The sequence below is a fragment of the Chiloscyllium plagiosum genome, chromosome 23, assembly GCF_004010195.1.
Source record: "Chiloscyllium plagiosum isolate BGI_BamShark_2017 chromosome 23, ASM401019v2, whole genome shotgun sequence".
In the NCBI taxonomy this organism is placed as follows: domain Eukaryota; kingdom Metazoa; phylum Chordata; class Chondrichthyes; order Orectolobiformes; family Hemiscylliidae; genus Chiloscyllium; species Chiloscyllium plagiosum.
Window position 1 is genome coordinate 30,829,664 of NC_057732.1, and position 18,574 is coordinate 30,848,237.

The window sequence follows — 18,574 nt, forward strand, 5'->3', positions numbered from 1 at the left end:
GGCATCATCTGAGTGAGAAAGCAGATTTAACATTTTGGACCAGACTTTAAAAGCTAACTCTGCTTTTTCCCCAACAGATGCTGCCAGACCTGCTGAATTTCTCCAGAAATTTCTGTTTTTGTTTCCAATCTCCAACATCTACAGTTCTTTGTTTTATTTAAGAGACTGAGCAGATTTGGGATCAGGATCGGGGAATGTCATGAGGACTATTTTCTCACAGAAGTATATTTTTATACTTCATGGTTTAATATTTCAAGATAAATTACTAGGTTATGCAAGGATTCATTTTTAGAAAAAAAAGTTCTTTACAAATTGTGATCAGTGCTTAAGTTCCTTCAAAATATGACAAATTTTCTCTTTGATTTGGAAAAGCTAAATTTGCTTCTTCTACCGTCCCCATCCTCCCCCCTCAAGTATATGCATCAAAGTTTGCCCTACGCCATCCTGATGTTTGGCTACCTAGGTTACTTCTTTCACCTCACCAGAAAATCCAAAACATGTTCTCCTTGATAACTGATAAAGGAACCAAGAGCAGGATTTCACTTCGAAAAAGTTCACTATCTTTGGCAGTAACAGTATCTTCTTCCTGAAGAAGGGCTTATGCCCGAAACATCGATTCTTCTGCTCCTTGGATGCTGCCTGACCTGCTGCGCTTTTCCAGCAACACATTTTTCAGCTCTGATCTCCAGTATCTGCAGTCCCCACTTTCTCCTAGTAACAGTATCTCCCCTGGTTTGAACCTCTTTACAGTTATCATTTTGTACCATACCAACCTCAATGTAATACGTGAAGTTAGGCCACTGATCAACAGTGATGTCATTAAATAGTGGAAGAAAGTTCAAGGGGCTAAATGGCCTACTCCTGTTTCTAACGCTCAGCCCCTTACATGCCAGAGAATGGGAACACCCAGATAGGAGTCTCTAATACTGACTTGGGACCCCTGAGCTGGTTGAGCCAACAGGAGCAGGCAAGGCATAAATATTTAAAAGGGCAACCAAAATTTCAACTTAGCATACCTAGGTTTAGCCTTTCCTCAAACATTCTGCAGGGCTCCCGTTACAGTGGAAGTCTAACAGAATGGTCACATGTATTTGACCTCACAATAACATTAATAAATTGAATTTACCTTGAGATACGAACGTAACGAGAGCCATATTTTAATATTTTGCACCTTCTTGAGACGAAAATGAGGAACTTCAGATTTTCTGGCTCGTCTTGCCGATGTTAAATGGCCAAACAGTTTGGCGAATAGTAATCTCTATGAAAGAAAAATATGTTGTTTAGTTATTCCTGGAAAGGTTTTTTAATCAAAATAAATAAAAAAAGGTCAAGGATATGAATGTTCATTTGTGTCCAAAACAGCAGCAATCAAGAGAGGTTCAGCTGGATTTTAGTGCATCTAATCGATATAAACACATCCTAAGGGTAAGCTAAAATACAATATTGGCCTCTATTCAGCAGGTGTGTTTCCTGTCATGGTCAAAACATGAATAGAGGCCAATATTGTATTTCACTATTTATTCAATTCCCCACACTACCCACAAATGCCTGCCCACTGGTTGATATCCCTCTCCATGAAAAGAATCTGGTGGCTGTGATCATTTTTGAGGAGTGAGACTTCAAAAATGCTGAGAGGGTATTTCCATATTGGGGCATCTCCTCCCTTCCTTACCTGCATCAGCACCTTGCACTTCTTTCAGGATTATTTTATTCTACCCAGCTAGTGATGAAAGTTCACAGAGTGAGAAGATTGACTATTCTCTTCCTCTCGAGGGGAGGCAAGTGCCTAGTGGTATTATCGCTGGACTGTTAATCCAGAGACCTGATAATATTCTGAGGACCGAGATTAGAATCCTGCTACAGCAGATGGTAGAATTTGAATTCAACAAATATCTGGAATTAGGAGTCTAATGATGGCCATGAAATTGTTGCCGATTGTGGAAAAACTTATCTGTTTCACTAATGTCCTTTAGGAAAGGAAGCTGCCATCCTTACCTGGTCTGGCCTACATGTGACTCTAGACACTAACCAGTGACATCCTCATCCTAGGAGTAAAAAAGAAATCCACAGGTGCTGCCTTAGCTACTGAGCATCTATAGCTTTTTAAGACCACACTTGACTGTTTTGTGTACTTAAGCCAATTTGTTTTTAATCCAGCCTGACATTGATCCTCCCCTTTCCATTAGCCAGCCTTATATGTGGTACTTTCCTAAACTCTATATGGTCAATATCTGCTGCATTTCCTTCTGTTACTCCTTTAAATAATTAAATTAAACAAACATGATTTGCCTTTTAAAAATCTGTGCTGCTTCTTGATTACCATGTACTTGGAAATGTTTAGTTAATTTTTTTCCCTGATTTTTGTTCTGAAACCCTTATCCACTACCAATATTAAATCGACAGCGGTTTTTGGGAATGTTCTTACATCCTTTCTTTGAACAGGAGTGTCACAACTACTACTTTCTAACCCCCCAGTATCTTCCCTGTATCTAGGAAAGATTGAAAGATTATGGCAAGCCTTCCTCCTATCTCTATCCCCACTTCCCTCCACAACCTAGGATATAAGCCATCCACGCAAATCAACATCGCCAGTCAGATACATAGTCAGACTTACCAATACATTTTGCTTATCAATTTTCATCCCCATCCACTACCTTTCCAGTTCTACCAATATTTATCAGCTTTCTCTTCCTTAATAACTACAGATACAATGAACTGCAAGTACTCAAGCTTTGCCCCACACCTGTAAACATATGACATATTCTTTGTTCCTGATACATCCAATCCCATCTGTTATATAGTGCATGAATGCTATTAACAGTTGATGTCTAGAAAACATAAACTTAAGAACATGATTGAAAAAAAAGTTAAAGGCTTCCACCAGAGGATTGCTATGCCTAACAAAAATATTAGTGAAAACAAAATCTGTAAAATCTTTTAAATGTTAAGTAAATAATTATTTAAGAAAAAAGATTTTGCACAATATAACAAATAGGTCTATGATGTCAGCTTCTTGATAGAGCACAACTTGCCAAATAATCTCCTTGTGTTCTATACATTATGATTTTCCTTTCATAACAGTATTGTAATTCTTTATATTTCAGGTCATCATTTTGTACCAAATTAATTTTCCTCTTCTTCCTTCTCCATCTCACTGCTTCAATAAAACTTTACCAAAATGATTTCCACAAAATTGATGCTCCATTAAATTTGGCACGCTCAGAAATATAAGTGGTTCAAGCAAGATTAGTAATATAAGTCAAGATAATTTGCAAATTTGAAATATCTCAGCTCACCTGTTTATATGTTCGCTCAGCTACACACAGCATGAAGAAAAATATCCACATGAGGCACACACGCACCACAAAGCTTAGTGCAACCATAATAACTGTTTGATTTACATTTGAACCAAACGCAATGAAAAACACCTCTGCAGCAGACAGTGACATTAGTTGCTCCAAATCCTTTTGCTGAAAGAGTCTGAATAAAACTGGAGTGATGCCAAGAATCAGAGAAATCAAGTTTCCAAATAGTTGGTAACCAATACCTTGCTTGTAGCTGTTAACCTGTAGGGGTTCAAAAAAATTAGAAGTTCTAAAATTGTCAAATATATCTATAAATGCATAAGACTTTTTTAAACTGTGCAACAATTGATTGAAAATTACTTAAAACAGAGAACCCCTCCCTCAACACTGGAAAATTAATATTTGCTTTGTTAAAACATTATTACATGCAGTTTATTTGGAGAGAGCATATTTCAATATTTAAAATAGGAGAAATGTGGAGAAAGAATCGTTTGTTAATGAATATCAAGATATCAAATAACAGTTATCAAGTTAGTTTCCATTTAAGAGGCATATTTACAACCATCTGAACTCTAAATTGTCCCCATATTTTGTCAGGAAAGTAGATTTTTTATTTATTTATTCATTTTTGTTGGATGTGGACATCGCTGGCTGGCCAGCGTTATTGACTGTCCCTAGCTGCACTTGGTGGGGAACTGCCTTCTTGAACCACTGCAGTCCACCTGCTGTGGGTTGACCCACAATGGTGTTGGAGGGAAAATGAAAGATTTATTATGCAAACTGGGTGAATGTCCATGGAAGGTTACTGACTTAAAAATAGCCAAAATGATGTGAAATTAAATTAAATCTTTTATCAGAAGAGACCGAAACACATCATGTGTGAAAAAGCTCCTATCTCCTATTTATAACTTACAGGTAAATGATGGGTTTCATATATTAGAGACAAAAAACTCAGCTATGATAAGCCAGCTTAGAAGCAACAGCATCAGATATGAAAATACATGAATGAAATGCATTCCATACAACTGATTTGACAGAGCACTGGAGATATATTTTAAACAGCAGATGGATGAAGACCTCTTTCTTTATAAACACTTGTTCAGGAAGGACAAAGCAGCCAATGATATCCAACACTGATCTCCAATAATCATAGCTGCTGTTGATCCAGGATACTGCTAATCAACCACGATCCCAGGTTGGAACCTTACACCTCCAGGACACCCTAAAAATTTTAAACTGCATACTCTTTTATTTCTTTTTGCATATTGGACACTAGACCCTTTTCAACTTTATATATGTATGTGTGGAGGGAGGAAAAGGAATGAGAATAGAAGTGAAGGAGACTTTATTAATGAAGCCCACATTTTGACTTACTAAAGGATTCTTGAAATGTCCAGAGCTAAAAATGTATGAAACAGCTCAAGATTAATTCTATTAGTGATTGTAAGTCATCAGCAATTAGTTTCTGCTCCAATAGACAGCTGTGCTGAGATTTTATGACAGAGAAGAAATCTGTCTTAATTAATGTCACAGACCTTTCAAGCATATTATTTCTCAAGACAATACATCGCTAACAACACACTGTAGTTAGGACAGTTTCATGCATTTATTATAAACAGGAAAGAAGCCTATACCTGGGTCTGTGGGGACAACCTGCTTGGTCCTAAACTCCTAAAACAGATGTCTAACATCTATTGAGATTTAGAAAAACATCCCATTAATTTGATAGTTGTGATCAATTGTGTGTAATACTAAGTACACTTGATTTTCTGAAACCATAAAGTCAGCAACTTTATAGGAAATCTTTGCTTAGAAGAAATTACTCTTCTATTATCATGCTTCCTATGAATCGATGAGTAAATGAAAGCTCCATAGATTGAACTTAAACCTAAATACAATGTTGACATTTTAAGTCCTGGTCCCCGTTCTATATTATTGTTAGTGCTCCCTTCTATTACACCTTAAATAATGCAATCTAGTGAAATTTGTCATTTTGATTTTTGTTACCAATTAGCTTTATTTCTTCATCAACATTAATTGCTTTAAAAGATTATTCATCTCTAACATCTTGTTCTATTGAAGGTCATTGACACAAAAGGTCAACTTTTTCTTTTTCCAGTGATCCTGTCTGACTTGCTGAATATTGCTGAATTTTCTATGTTTCTCACAAAGTTACTCTTCTGAGGCCCTAAAACCAGGATGGTACTAAGCTTTGTCATTTCCATTTACTATGGATTGACGAAGTGCATTTTTCTTGTTTTTTTTTTAAATGAAGAAAGGTTGAGATAGATGTTCTAAGTGGTATGCTCAATACCAATAAAGCAAACAGTTTCTGAGGCCTTGGTTTCACTTCTTTTAGAAACTGGAACAACAGAAACATCCTGAATGGGTAGGGTCAAGTTCCACAGAACCAGGATTTTTACTTTGAGCTTTCAGCAATTGCTGGGGTCTCGAAACTGGGATGCGCAAACTCTTATTCCTCTCTCTGTTACAGTTAAAAGTTGGGGTTCTCTTCCTGTTGCTGGAATTGCATGTGAGGCAATCTGTTTTATTGCATTTGCCTTTGCTTAGGGTGCTTTAAAGGATGTTACTATATTGGAAGTTTATTATTAGTAGTAATATATTAATATATATTATTTTGTTATGCATTTCAATAGAGTTACAGTTAAAACAATTTTTCTTTTATTTTTATTTTCTCTTATGTTTACACAAAAGTTAAAATACAAAGTGTGTTTGCTTATATTTGAGTATCTATAATATCCCCATCTGGAACGCTTTACATTTGCCTTTAAAATAAGAAAAGGTTATGCCTAGGCTATATTCTTAAGATATTTTGATGGGGTTTGGTTTGGTCTGGTCCATAACAGCAGGATACAAATTGCAGTAACAAGGGTCTTCAACCATATTGAGATAATGTGTAGAAAATTATAAGACTTCAGACCTTAATGAGGAAGGATTTCATTTTTAAAATGGGAATGTTGTTTTGCACTCTAGTGAACAAGTTACAATATATCCCAGAATAGATTTTGCCTGTAATTGATGTCACATAATTTTAAAGAATGCTTTGTGCAAATTTTAGCTGTTTTTTCAATCTTTATATTCACAGCTATTAGTCAAATTAAGTCATACTATTCCAATAATATTGTCAGTAAACTATAGCATTTCTCATATGTTGATCTGGCATTTTTTGACAATCAGAATGAAAAGAACAAATTGAAAAAGGAGGAAAAATGGAATGGACTGCAAAACTAGCAGAAGACTGCAAGAATAAATAAACAAAATACAAAAATTTTTAGTGGTATAATTGCTAGGAACATATAGCTATTAAAGAAATATCACTGATATGGAAGTTTGCTATTTTTCATAAGTACTCAATAAAGTTATTGTAATTGTAATAAGTGCATGTCTGTAAAGGTTCCATTGTCTAGTAAGGGAAGACAAAGAACAATTACCAAAATTGAAGTGGGCAGAGTGGGAGAACAATGAAGTTCATTGAAGTTCTGAAGATTCATACTGGACTCAAAATATTAACTCTGTTACTGTCTTTAAAGTGCTATACTCACTCTTTTCATAATCATTCCACTGATTTCCATCACAGACATATCAGCTTTCTTACACTCGTTACATTCCCAGACGATTGCACTTACTCTTTCCAAACTTATACTGGAGCTGTGAAGCCATGGTGAATGACTCTGGAAAAAGGATAGGTTTTCATAAAGCAACACAAACACTTTAACACTAACTTATAGTCGAAGGGTCCCAATTACATGTTCTTTCGTGTTGATCAGCAAATACTGTTTTACCTCCTCCTTTAATGCTATGTGAATTCAAGGGATTTTTTTCCCTTAATTTAGTCACATTTATAAATACAAACTATTCTTAGCAAAACACATGGATTCTATATCATTGTAACTACATAAGGCACTGGTTGTACTTGCAAAGTTGCAATTTATATTTACTTTGGAAAAATAACACTGTTGCTGCTAGTGCTTTTCTCACCACAATATTAGTTCAACCAGAAGGCTCACTAACACCAAATTACAACAACTAAAAATGTGCCATAGATGCAGCCTTACCAGTGTTTCCCATACCCAGAGAGAAAGAGTTTAAAGCTTTATAAAAACTGGCATTAATATATACAATTGTCACTTCCTCATCAGTCAATAATAGATGTAGCGCTGGAAGTGGATATGTGATAGTGACCCAAATGTCTGATTATAAATTTGGGCTTTAAACATCTCAAAAGGAGGAAAGGGAAGTAAAGAGGCCAGGAGGTTTAGGGAGGAAAGTCATTTGTAAAAGAAGTAAATGTTATGCAAGAAAAAAAAACAACTTTTTCACGTAACAAATAGATAGAATGTCCAATGTATTACCTAGTAGGTTCAATTGAGACATTCAGGTATTGGGATGATTATTTTGGAAGACATAATGTGCAAGGGTATGGGGAAAAGGTAGGAAATTGGAAGAGGTAAATAATGCAGTGGATTTGAAGAGCCAGTGTCGACCCGATGGGCCAAATGAACTCCTTCTCTCCCCTTTAAATAATCCCGCATTCCAGGAATTCGGGCGGCATGGTGGCTCAGTCATTAACACTGATGCCTCACAGCGCAATGGGGCCCAGGTTCAATTCCTGCCTCGGACAACTGTCTATGTAGAGTTTGCACATTCTCCCGGAGCATCTGTGGGGGTTTCCTCCCATTTCCTCTCTCAGTCCAAAAATGTGCAGGCTAGCTAAATTGCCCATAGTGTTCAGGGATGTGTAACTTAGGTGAATTAGCCATGGGAATTGCATGGTTACAAATTGGTATCATCAGCAAATTTGGAATCAATAATTACAATTGTTCCCTAGATTCAAATCATTCATACAGACTGTGAACAATTGTGGAACTAATTCTGACCCTTGCAGTACCCCATAAGTAACAGCTTGCCATCTTGAGATTCAGCTTGTTATTACCTTCTTTGACATAGTGACTAAGTGTATTTAGTAGCATGCCTTTGAAGCATTTCACATTACTAATACTAATAGTTCCAGTTGCAGATATATAATGAATATAACTCATTGTATTGTAAAGAATTATTGTCTGGATTACTTAGGGATTGGTTTCAATACATAAGGCGTGCAGAATAGTTTTTCTTTTGCTGAAAATGAGAATCCAAATCACAACAGATGTCACCAGTCTGAAACTATGGACAAAATATTAATTGTGCAACTAAAATTAATTTAAATACTGCCTTCAATTAAATAATTAACTCTCGCAAAATATACAAGTTAAATATTATTGAAGAAACAACATTTAATAAAGTTATTATTTGAAACAAACCGGGTGAAATGGATCATCTCTGTATTCCTTCCTCCCCGAGGAATTCAAGTGGGAATTTTCTCCCTCGGTTTCACTAGTGCAGGAAGTACGACATTCAGCACAGTGCAGAAGATCCTCCCATAATACATCTTCAGTTTCTGACTCATGGCGCGTGCTTTCTGAATCTTGTCTCGAACTGCGTGAACTACAACTAGTAGCAGATTTAGCAGTCTCCTGCAAAATAATTTGACATGAAATACACTTTTAAAAGTACAAGTCATCAACAGAAACTAGAAATATGTACTACCCCTACTTAGATAACTACCAACTATAATTGAAACATAACTTACGACTTTAAAAGACCAACTGCCTGGTATTCATTTTGGCTTCTTCGTTTTAGTAGTCTTTTCATTACAAAAGTAATTCTCATAAATTTAAGACTTAACTAAGTTTTATCAATATTAATGTCCATCACAGTGTTATCATAGTAAAGTACCATGTATCATATAAAATATTGCTCATTATGATGAAGAAGAAGGAACTAGAGAATAAACAAAAAGTCTATAACCTCAGGAGTGTAGTGTCTTTTATACTGATTAGATTTTCTATTCCGTAATACATTGTCATTGGAAATTCGTTCTCCGGTCCGACGTTGTGTGAATGCTTGCGATCCAGCTTCACCATCTTCATCACTTGAAACATCATCGGATATATTTATGACTGGTCTCGATCCTTCCTATTTAAAAATATGAACATGAGAAAAGCCAAATGATTAAAGTACAATAATTTCCCGAATTCCACTTCCTTCATAACAGGCATCCTGTATGTTGTCTGTAGAATTTGAGAGTTTTGAATATTCCCTCATTTGCAAGGAAGTAATTCTTGAATGTTCGTGGAGCGCTAGAAATGAAATTCTTGAGGAAAGGCTGGTGTTGCAAGTGTTTATGCACAATTGAGTCACCTATCATAGGGTGAGAAAAAATAATACTAACTGTATTATGCATTACAGTTGAACTCCAGACCTCTGAAAATGCAGTCTTTTCTTTCTTCCATAAATAGTCTTGCTTTGCCAAAAGCACCTTCGACATTATCTTGCCCTTGATTCACCATTCCTAGACACTGGCATTCCACTTATTCTGCTTCTGCCAATTTCCGTGACTACCTCCTCTGCTAAAATAGTCACCAAGTAGTTTTCAAATTTGAAAGTCACAAGCAAAAGATTTATATTACTGTCCATCTCTATATGGAATATAATCTCTTCAGATTAAAGGAGATGAAGGGAAAAAACATCTCGTGACTGCACAGAAATTCATCAAAAGAAAACCAGCTGCAACTGTACCAGCCTGACCCTGAAAAGTAGCCCTAGTGTGAAGAGATTGGCAACATTTCACTGAGGTTTGCATGTTTTTAGGAAAATTTGGATAGAAGAGCTAGTGAGAGTTTGAATCTTTTCCTGATTCTGTAATGAAATTGTCCCAACTTTTGTCTACTGTAATAGTGTTCATGACTTTCTTGTTTAATAAGTGTTGTATTCTTTGTGCTAAAAGTACATGAGCACTATCTTGTGAATGTGTTCATTAAATGACATCCATGGTTAAAAAAATGAAACAAAACTTGGATCCAAACTAGCCTGGTTTTACAATGAGGATCATAGTATTGAGGATGAATCTATGACTTAGGTTTCCATACTACAAAAGGTGACCGATAGAATTAAACCTACTTTCAATTAAAGAAATATTATTCAGAGTGTACAGGTGAATACAGGAAAATGTAAATTTAGAACAGATTATACAGTCCAACTAACAGGTCTCAAAACTTATCCCTGCAAAACTCTCAAGTAGCTATCAAATTCTCCATTCAATGCTTCCATATCATCTTCAATGTTTTCCTGGAAAGTTATTCCATATATTTATAAGATTTTGTAAAATCAGACTGTGAATGTCTTCTTCTCCAAGTTTTCATCCTCTGATTCAAGCACATGACAATCTCAAACACACTGGGTTCAATTCACAGTAGTCCAAGCATGCTCTATGGTTTGTGTGGACTTACTAACAACAAGCCAACAGATTCTAATGCACTTACTTTATGGTTTACAGGACTGTGTGTATTTCTTCCTGTTCCTCTAATTGAGCTGTAATCTTCAGGTCCCATCATTTCATAGTGAGCAGTATGAAATACCTTAATATCTTCATGGCTTTTGTTACTCACTCTTCCATCCAGAGAAACATAGCCATTATCTGTTTCTGTTGATTTGTCTATCGAAAGTTTGGTTTTCTTTGACCTTAAAGATAAAGGTAAAATTCGGTCTTTTGTTTAGTTGCTAGATTCAACACAGCAAGTTAAGTCAAAATAAGACTGTCGAAATTGCAGAAATTTGCTATTAAATTTCTTTAGTCAGCCGGGTGTCAAGATAGCTAAAGAAACATATCACCATCCTGGAGCCAAACTTCTGAAAAATTCACAGGTAGAGTTTTGTTTTGGTCTAAATGGAGTGCACACTGTCCTTTTATCCAAGTTCAAGAGCTTAAGTACAATATGTCAGATAGTGAAACAACTACTTTTCATAACAAATGTATTATACTTTTCCCACACCGAAACTAACCACTTTGTGATAACTTTGAACACTCCAGCTTTCATTAACTGCATTTGGTGGAAATGCATTCCACAACAAAATATTATGAAGTTATTTCTGTAATCAGGCTTGTAAGGGTCTCTTAGCTTATAATTATCTTCTATATTTTCTTCTCAGTTTTTCCCACAAAGTATGTTTTAGTATACACAAAATTAAAATTTGAGTGCTTTCTCCTATATATTTCTCTAGCATCTCTTCATAATTCAGCCTGGAACTCCCTCCGGATTCTTTTCACTCATTTTATATAGTTGTATAGGACACCTGGCCCATCACTATTTGAAAGGGCTACCCAAGTAGTCCCATTCTCCTGTTGTTTCTGGAAAGCACAATAACTTAAATTGTTTTCAAGTATATATCCTATTCAAAATGATGATTGAATCTACATTTGTCACCCTTTCACACACTGCATTCCAGACCATAAATGGTCACTATATAACAATATTTTTCACCTAACTTTGATGCCATTGTTAAATTCCTTGAATCTGCATCATTGCTTTTCAAGTAATAGGTTCTCCTTATTTTTTCTCTTCAAACCCTTCATAACACGGCTGATAAATTTCCCCTCAAGGATATATGTTCCAAGGAGAACAATCTCACTTCTTTAGATTTTCACATAACTGAAGTCCCTCATCCCTGGTATAATTCTGACAAATTTACTTTGCACCCTTCTTAAGGCCTTCCTAGAACACCTTCCTAAAAGGTTGAACTCAGAATTGTACACAATACTCAAGTTTAAATCTAACCAGTATGCAAGGTTTTTGCTTTTGTCAGATCAACTACCCTCAACAACGGCTTTTTTTTCCAACCAACCCTGCCATTTTTAAATAGTTGGAGATGTTGTTATGACATGGGGTAAACTCTCCTGCTTACTGTAAATTAGCAACACAGAAAAGATTTATCCCATGCAGCAATCTGTGAAAATTCAAGAGGCCAAAAACTATTTAAAGTAAAAATTAACTTTATTTGTTAAAGTATAACAGAGAATAATTAACTAACAACTATTTACAATTCCTTCCTCTAATCTTTTTATTATCTTCCCTTCTACAATAAAAGTCCAATAAAACTCCCGATTACGATTTACAAAACAAAACTTATCTCAAAACCAGGCAGCTTTCAGCTTTCTCTGTATTCCTGTCATTCTTTCCCTCCTTCTTGGGGATTCTGCTTCACAGTTTACTGACTAATAAAGGTACCTTTTAAGAGAGCCCTTTTTCAGACCATCTTTACATGCTGCTAGCTTGGCAGTTCTCTTCTCAACTGTTCAATTTTCCCCACTCTTATACCTACAAAGCATCAGAGTGTGTCAATGGCTATAAAGATTGTCAATATACTAAATTCAGATTGGATTGGAGTTTGGTATTTTTCAGGGTTTAATTTAAACTGATTAGCCTAATTCGAATCTATTTTTTCATTTCTAGGCAACAAGCTACCCTAGCTACCCCAGTAGCTAGAGCCCATGTTACATTGTATCTTTTCCAGAACACTTGATGCTATCAGGTAATTTTTGCTATTAACTCAAAGGTACAGTAAACCCACATCTTCATAACACCTCCCCCCCTTAAGAAAAAAGTGAACCATCATAATGAAAAGATGGCCATTCACATCCTTTCCACCCTCTTGGGCTTCTTTTTTATCCTGTGGTAAATTATTACCATTGCCCTCTACTCTTGGTTTAGTAGTGTAGGATCTCCCTTCTCCTAACTTCTATCCCTCACAGAATGAAATTCTGAACTGAAGCTTTTCTTATGCACCAACATGTACTTACCTGCTAATTCTGCTGCCCTTCTCACTTCCTGAACTTTCTGTTCCTCCAGGTGAATTCTTACCATCTCTGGATGTGAGTTTTTAAACTCCTCCAGCAGAATAATCTCTCTTAGAGCCTCAAAGCTTTTATCTATTTCAAAGCACACACCCATCAATCAAAATGACTATGTTTAATTCTTTCGAACACAACCTAAGTCTGACCTGGTTCCTTCTTAGTGTTTCTGAACCGCTGTATATATGCTTCTTGCACCAATTCATAAGCACTTAAAATAGCCTGTTTAACCTCTTCATAATCTCAATCTGACAGTGTGGCAAATATCTCACTAGCTCTGCCTACCAGTTTAGTCTGAACCAGATTACCCATACATCCTCGGACTACTCCAGCTGCCTAGCCAATTTTTAAAATAAAATAAAGGCGGCTTCAACATCTTTCTCATCAAAATGTGCCAGTGTTTGGACATATTTATAGATTTATACTGCCTTCCCTTTTAATCTCCATCCTGTTAACTTGACTTTGCTAACTAAGTCGCAACTTCTCAAGTTCAAATTCTCTTCTAGTTTCTCCCTTTCTTCTCTCTCTCTTTGCTCAGCTAAGAACCTTTTCTCTCTCCTCTCTTTCTCCTCTCTCTGTTTATCTTCTAACTCCATTTTCCTCAATTGTAATTGAGGTTTTTCTACCTCTACTGCACTTGTCTGTTTCTCGGATACGTCTAGGTGTTTGAATAATTCCCTGACAATTTCAGCTTTAGATTAGATACTTACAGTGTGGAAACAGGCTCTTCGGCCCAACAAGTTCACACTGACCTGCCGAAGCACAACCCACCCAGACCCATTCCCCTACATTTACCCCTTCAGCTAACACTACAAGCAATTTAGCATGGCCGATTCATCTAACCTGCACATTTTTGGACTGTGGGAGGAAACCAGTGCACCCGGAGGAAACCCACGCAGACACGGGGAGAATGTGCAAACTCCACACAGTCAGTCGCCTGAGACAGGAAGTGAACCCAGGTCTCTGGTGCTGTGAGGCAGCAGTGCTAACCACTGTGCCACCATGCCTTATCTTTCCTTCTAAACTTCCTTGGCAAATTTGAGAATCATCTTCAAAGCCCAGAACGTATTTAGCAATTTTACAAGCTATTTCTCTCACTTTTTATTTAATCAACCACAAGTCACCAAATTTAAACAAATTGTCTCACCTATGTTTTATTTAAAAATTAGGACACTAATTGGCAAGTGTTTAAATCTGCTGGGATTTTTTGTACCCAAAATTTATTAAAATCTGTCTAAACCAGTTCAAATCCCAGGTGAGCTCCAACTGTTATGACATAGTTTACTGTAAACTAACAACACAAAAGATTTGTTCCATGCAGTAATCTGGGAAAATTCAAGAAGCCAAGAACTTTTAAAATAAAAAAATCAACAACTTTATTTCTTGAAGTATAACAGAGAATATTTAACTAAACTATTTACAACTCCTACCTCTTTAGGTGAATTGGTCATGCTAAATCGCCCACAGAGTTAGGTGCATTAGTTAGTGGGTTACTCTTCGGAGGGTCGGTGTGGACTAGTTGGGCTGAAGGACCTGTTTCCACACTGTAGGGAATCTAATCTAATCTAATACCTTCCCTTCTATAATACTAGTCCGATTATGATTTACAAATCAAAACTTCTTATCTCAAAATCAGGCAGCGTTCAGTTTTCTCTATATTCCTGTCATCTTTCTTTCTTCTTCTTGGGGATTCTGCTTCACAGGTTACTGACTGATAAAGGCACCTTTTAAGAGAGCTATTTTTCAGACCGTCTTTACATGCTGGTAGCTTGGCAGTTCTCTTCTCAACTGTTCAATTTTCCCCACTCTTAAAGAATCAGATTGCATCATAGGGTTTTAAGATTGTCAATATACTAAATTCAAACTGGATTGGAGTTTGGTATTTTTCAGATTATAATTTGAACTGATTAGCCTAATTCGATTCTTTTGTCATTTCCAGGCAACCGACTATCCTAGCTACCCCAGTAGCTGGAGCTAATGTTACATTGTACCTTTTTCAAAACACTTGGTGTTGTCAGGTAGTTTTTGCTAGCATTTAACTCTCTTAAAAGGTACAGTACACCTACATCTTCATAACATGAACTTCAAAATAAATTGACACCAACACTCCATATCTGATGTTCATATCCTTTCTTGGCACTTCTATTCCCTCTTGACTTGTATTTGTTTGTAGCTATTCAGTATAATGAGAGCTTCAAATGGCTGGACCACTGATAAATCTCAAATACTTCCCTTGCTCCATTTTAAAATAGTAGAAACAATAATTTGCACAAATGCTACTTCAGAATTATACAAGGTGTTATAGCATCTATTGCAAAATGTAGTCTCTTGGCTTAGTCAAATGGGCGGCACGGTGGCACAGTGGTTAGCACTGCTGCCTCACAGCGCCAGAGACCCGGGTTCAATTCCCGACTCAGGCGACTGACTGTGTGGAGTTTGCACATTCTCCCAGTGTCTGCGTGGGTTTCCTCCGGGTGCTCCGGTTTCCTCCCACAGTCCAAAGATGTGCAGGTCAGGTGAATTGGCCATGCTAAATTGCCTGTAGTGTTAGGTAAAGGGGTGAATGGGTGGGTTACGCTTCGGCGGGTCGGTGTGGACTTGTTGGGCTGAAGGGCCTGTTTCCACACTGTAAGTAATCTAATCTAATCTAATCTAATCTAATCAAATGTTTTGCTCTTTGGATCTTTTGCGAACTTATCCTCTATAAGGCAGAAATTATCTTTCTAATTCTTCATTAAACACAAATCACTCAACACTCTTGAACCCAGTAATCCCCCATGTCAAAACCGCCTCCAATTCCTGATTTCTGTAAACATGGGTGGTCCTTACCAACATTCCTTGACTCAGGAAAAAGAAGCATGCAGTTATTGTGATGGAAGCGAGTAAGATATCGGAAGTTCAGTTCAGAGTTGATAAATGCCAAGGGTGTTGATAGTCTGGTTCAACTTGAGTAAGAGGAGGTTGATCAAATTGATGGCAGAGTTACATCACAGAGGTTGTTGTAAGGGTAAAAGAACTGCTATTTCAATCTCCCCAACATGCATCTGAAGGAAAATGTGGCTCATCCAAGTCTGAATGTTGCACAAGCAATTTGATAACATATTGGAAGGGTCAAAACAACCTCAATGTTTTCAGATAACTTGTGGAACCTGATCCCAAATGTGGAATATTAGCGATCCCATGGCAACAGATACAGAGATAGTATAGAAGGCCAGTGAAACAGCACAGGGGGTGGAACTGTTGAAACAGAAACCTACTGTCTTCCAATAATCAGGCAAATTTCCTGAAATGGTCAGACATGGAATCAGAAACATGCTGGACTGTAATAGATAGGCAAATTAGGCTGCCAGGGAGCCAACAGAGAGCAACCTTCAGGTGCATTTTAAATTCTCTGTGGAGGACATGGGTTCCATGGACTGTTAATGCAGAGGTCTCCCAGATCCAATGCAGCAAGATTTAACAAAAACAGAAATTGCTGGAAAAGCTGAGCATGTCTGGCAACATCTGCTGAGAGAAATCAGAGTTAACGTTTCTGGTCGAGCAGCCCTTCCTCAGAGTTCTGCTATCAAACAAACAGTTTTAGTTTAGAATAAGCTGGTTGCAAGTGATACCTTTTTCAAGTATAATTCAATTGAAATGATGAATGTTGGTTGAAAGTGTTTAACATTCTTGGGGTGGAACTTTCCTTTTCAAGAAAAATGTGGGCGAACGTGAGTCAGCAATTGAAATCCAACAGATACCTTAACTAGCCACATTTGCTGCTTAACAGGGAGGTCTTGATCAGGGAGGTGGTCAGTTGATATCCTTAAGTGCCCATTAATAAGCTGTCCATGGACCTTGTTGCCACCTCACTAATTGTGTTTTGTGCAAGAATGAGGTGAGTTTTTCTCCAGGGCCAATTTGTCCCATTGTTTCTTTTTTTGTCAGTCCAAGGAGGAGAGAATTGGGATCTTGACAACTGAGAGAGTCTACTAACAATCATTAGGGTTTCTGGGGTGGCTGAGCAGAGGGGAAAGTACAATGGAGTATATAAAACAGGCCTAGAGTAGGGATGCTTGAAGGAGATTTGAAGGGAACAGCCTAATTAGAAGAAGACCCAAGAAATAATCTTTGAAATTGTGTTTAGATCAAGTGGTTAACCTTCCAAAACCTGATAAGTATCTGAGTTTTTGGGCTGTAAATGAAATGGGTATGGATGTAATGAAGAAACTTGCTTCAGAGTAATTGTGTTCAATCTACGTTTTAAATAATTTTAATGTCATCAATTTCCAATGATAGTATACTTATTAGTATTCATGTTGCTTTACTTATGTTAAAATTCTTTGGTCTAAACTGTCAACCTTGAGTCCCTTCATTCTTTTAACCAGATACATGGGTTTTTGGTTCTCCAAAACAAAAACAAACATTATTAGTGTCTACAGAGATCATATCACTCCATACATGTATCAAATCTAATTAACCGCTTTCATCATAATCATGACTTTACATTTTGTAAGCTAACAGATCTTTATATTTACCTGAATCAAGCTTTCAATTTTTTAAGAAAACTGAATATTTGAGGCAGGTTTTGACAATGAAGAGAATCACTGTGTTCAATTCAAAACTATGGGCAATAATTAACTTAGAGGTAACTAAGAACATTGAGCTAGAAATGGTCATTATGTAGTATATATGGAACAGGACAAACATGATTTCATATATTAAAAGTCCTGTAGAATACGGAATGGTTAAAACTAGCATTTATTTCAGATATTTAAATTGCCCCAAGGTTCTCAGTATCCAAAAACATATATCCTGGGACAGTATATATGGCATAAGTAAATATAAATTCTATTGTTAAAAATGAATTGTTTGATTGACATTTACAATGAATTATTAAGTCTCTATAATATGATTCTGTGGCTTAGTTGAGGAAAGTCATATTTCTCAAGGTTCTTGCCAAAGGCGGTATTGTACTGCCTGGTGAAAGCTGCATACTATACAGGACCAGGATAGTATCGTATTCAGTTCTTGGTCTGTGCTGGGTTAACTATTGGGGCAACTTTTCAGAGGTGCATTTCCCAAACCTGATCAGAAGTCACACAGCAACAGGTTTATTCGAAATCACAAGCTTCCAAATTGCTGCTCTTTTGTCATGTGAAATGATGAGAAGCACACAGGCGCAAATTTATAATTGGAGAGATCAAAAGATCATACAAATAGTATAAGTGGAATGTCAACAGGCTGAATAATAAGGCTCTGCAGGTGATCAAGAGTGTCAGGCGGTGTGACTAAAGTAGGAGGTAAAAACAATGACTGCAGATGCCCAGATTCTGGATTAGAGTGGTGCTGGAAAAGTACAGCAGTTCAGGCAGCATCGGAGGAGCAGGAAAATTGACGTTTCGGGCAAAAGCCTTTCATCAGGAATACAGGCAGAGTGCTTGACGGGTGGAGAGATAAAAGAGAGGAGGGTGGGGGTGGGGGTGGGGAGAAAGAAGCATAATGTAGACTCTGGTTTGAAGGCTGTAGAGTCATTGTCTTT

At 36.9% G+C, this 18,574-nt stretch overlaps 1 protein-coding gene across 1 annotated transcript in view; it reads right to left on the bottom strand.

Annotated features, from left to right (window-relative positions):
* Nucleotides 1–18,574, bottom strand: part of LOC122561728 (protein PHTF2-like) — a 52,129-nt gene that overhangs the window by 19,991 nt on the left and 13,564 nt on the right. Inside the window, exons 5-10 of the mRNA XM_043713802.1 lie at nucleotides 10,688–10,886; nucleotides 9,174–9,341; nucleotides 8,627–8,839; nucleotides 6,869–6,997; nucleotides 3,297–3,566; nucleotides 1,127–1,258 (exon numbers count right to left, since the gene is read on the bottom strand). Of these exons, the coding sequence (XP_043569737.1) occupies nucleotides 1,127–1,258; nucleotides 3,297–3,566; nucleotides 6,869–6,997; nucleotides 8,627–8,839; nucleotides 9,174–9,341; nucleotides 10,688–10,886 (1,111 nt within the window). The remainder of the gene's footprint in view (nucleotides 1–1,126; nucleotides 1,259–3,296; nucleotides 3,567–6,868; nucleotides 6,998–8,626; nucleotides 8,840–9,173; nucleotides 9,342–10,687; nucleotides 10,887–18,574) is intronic.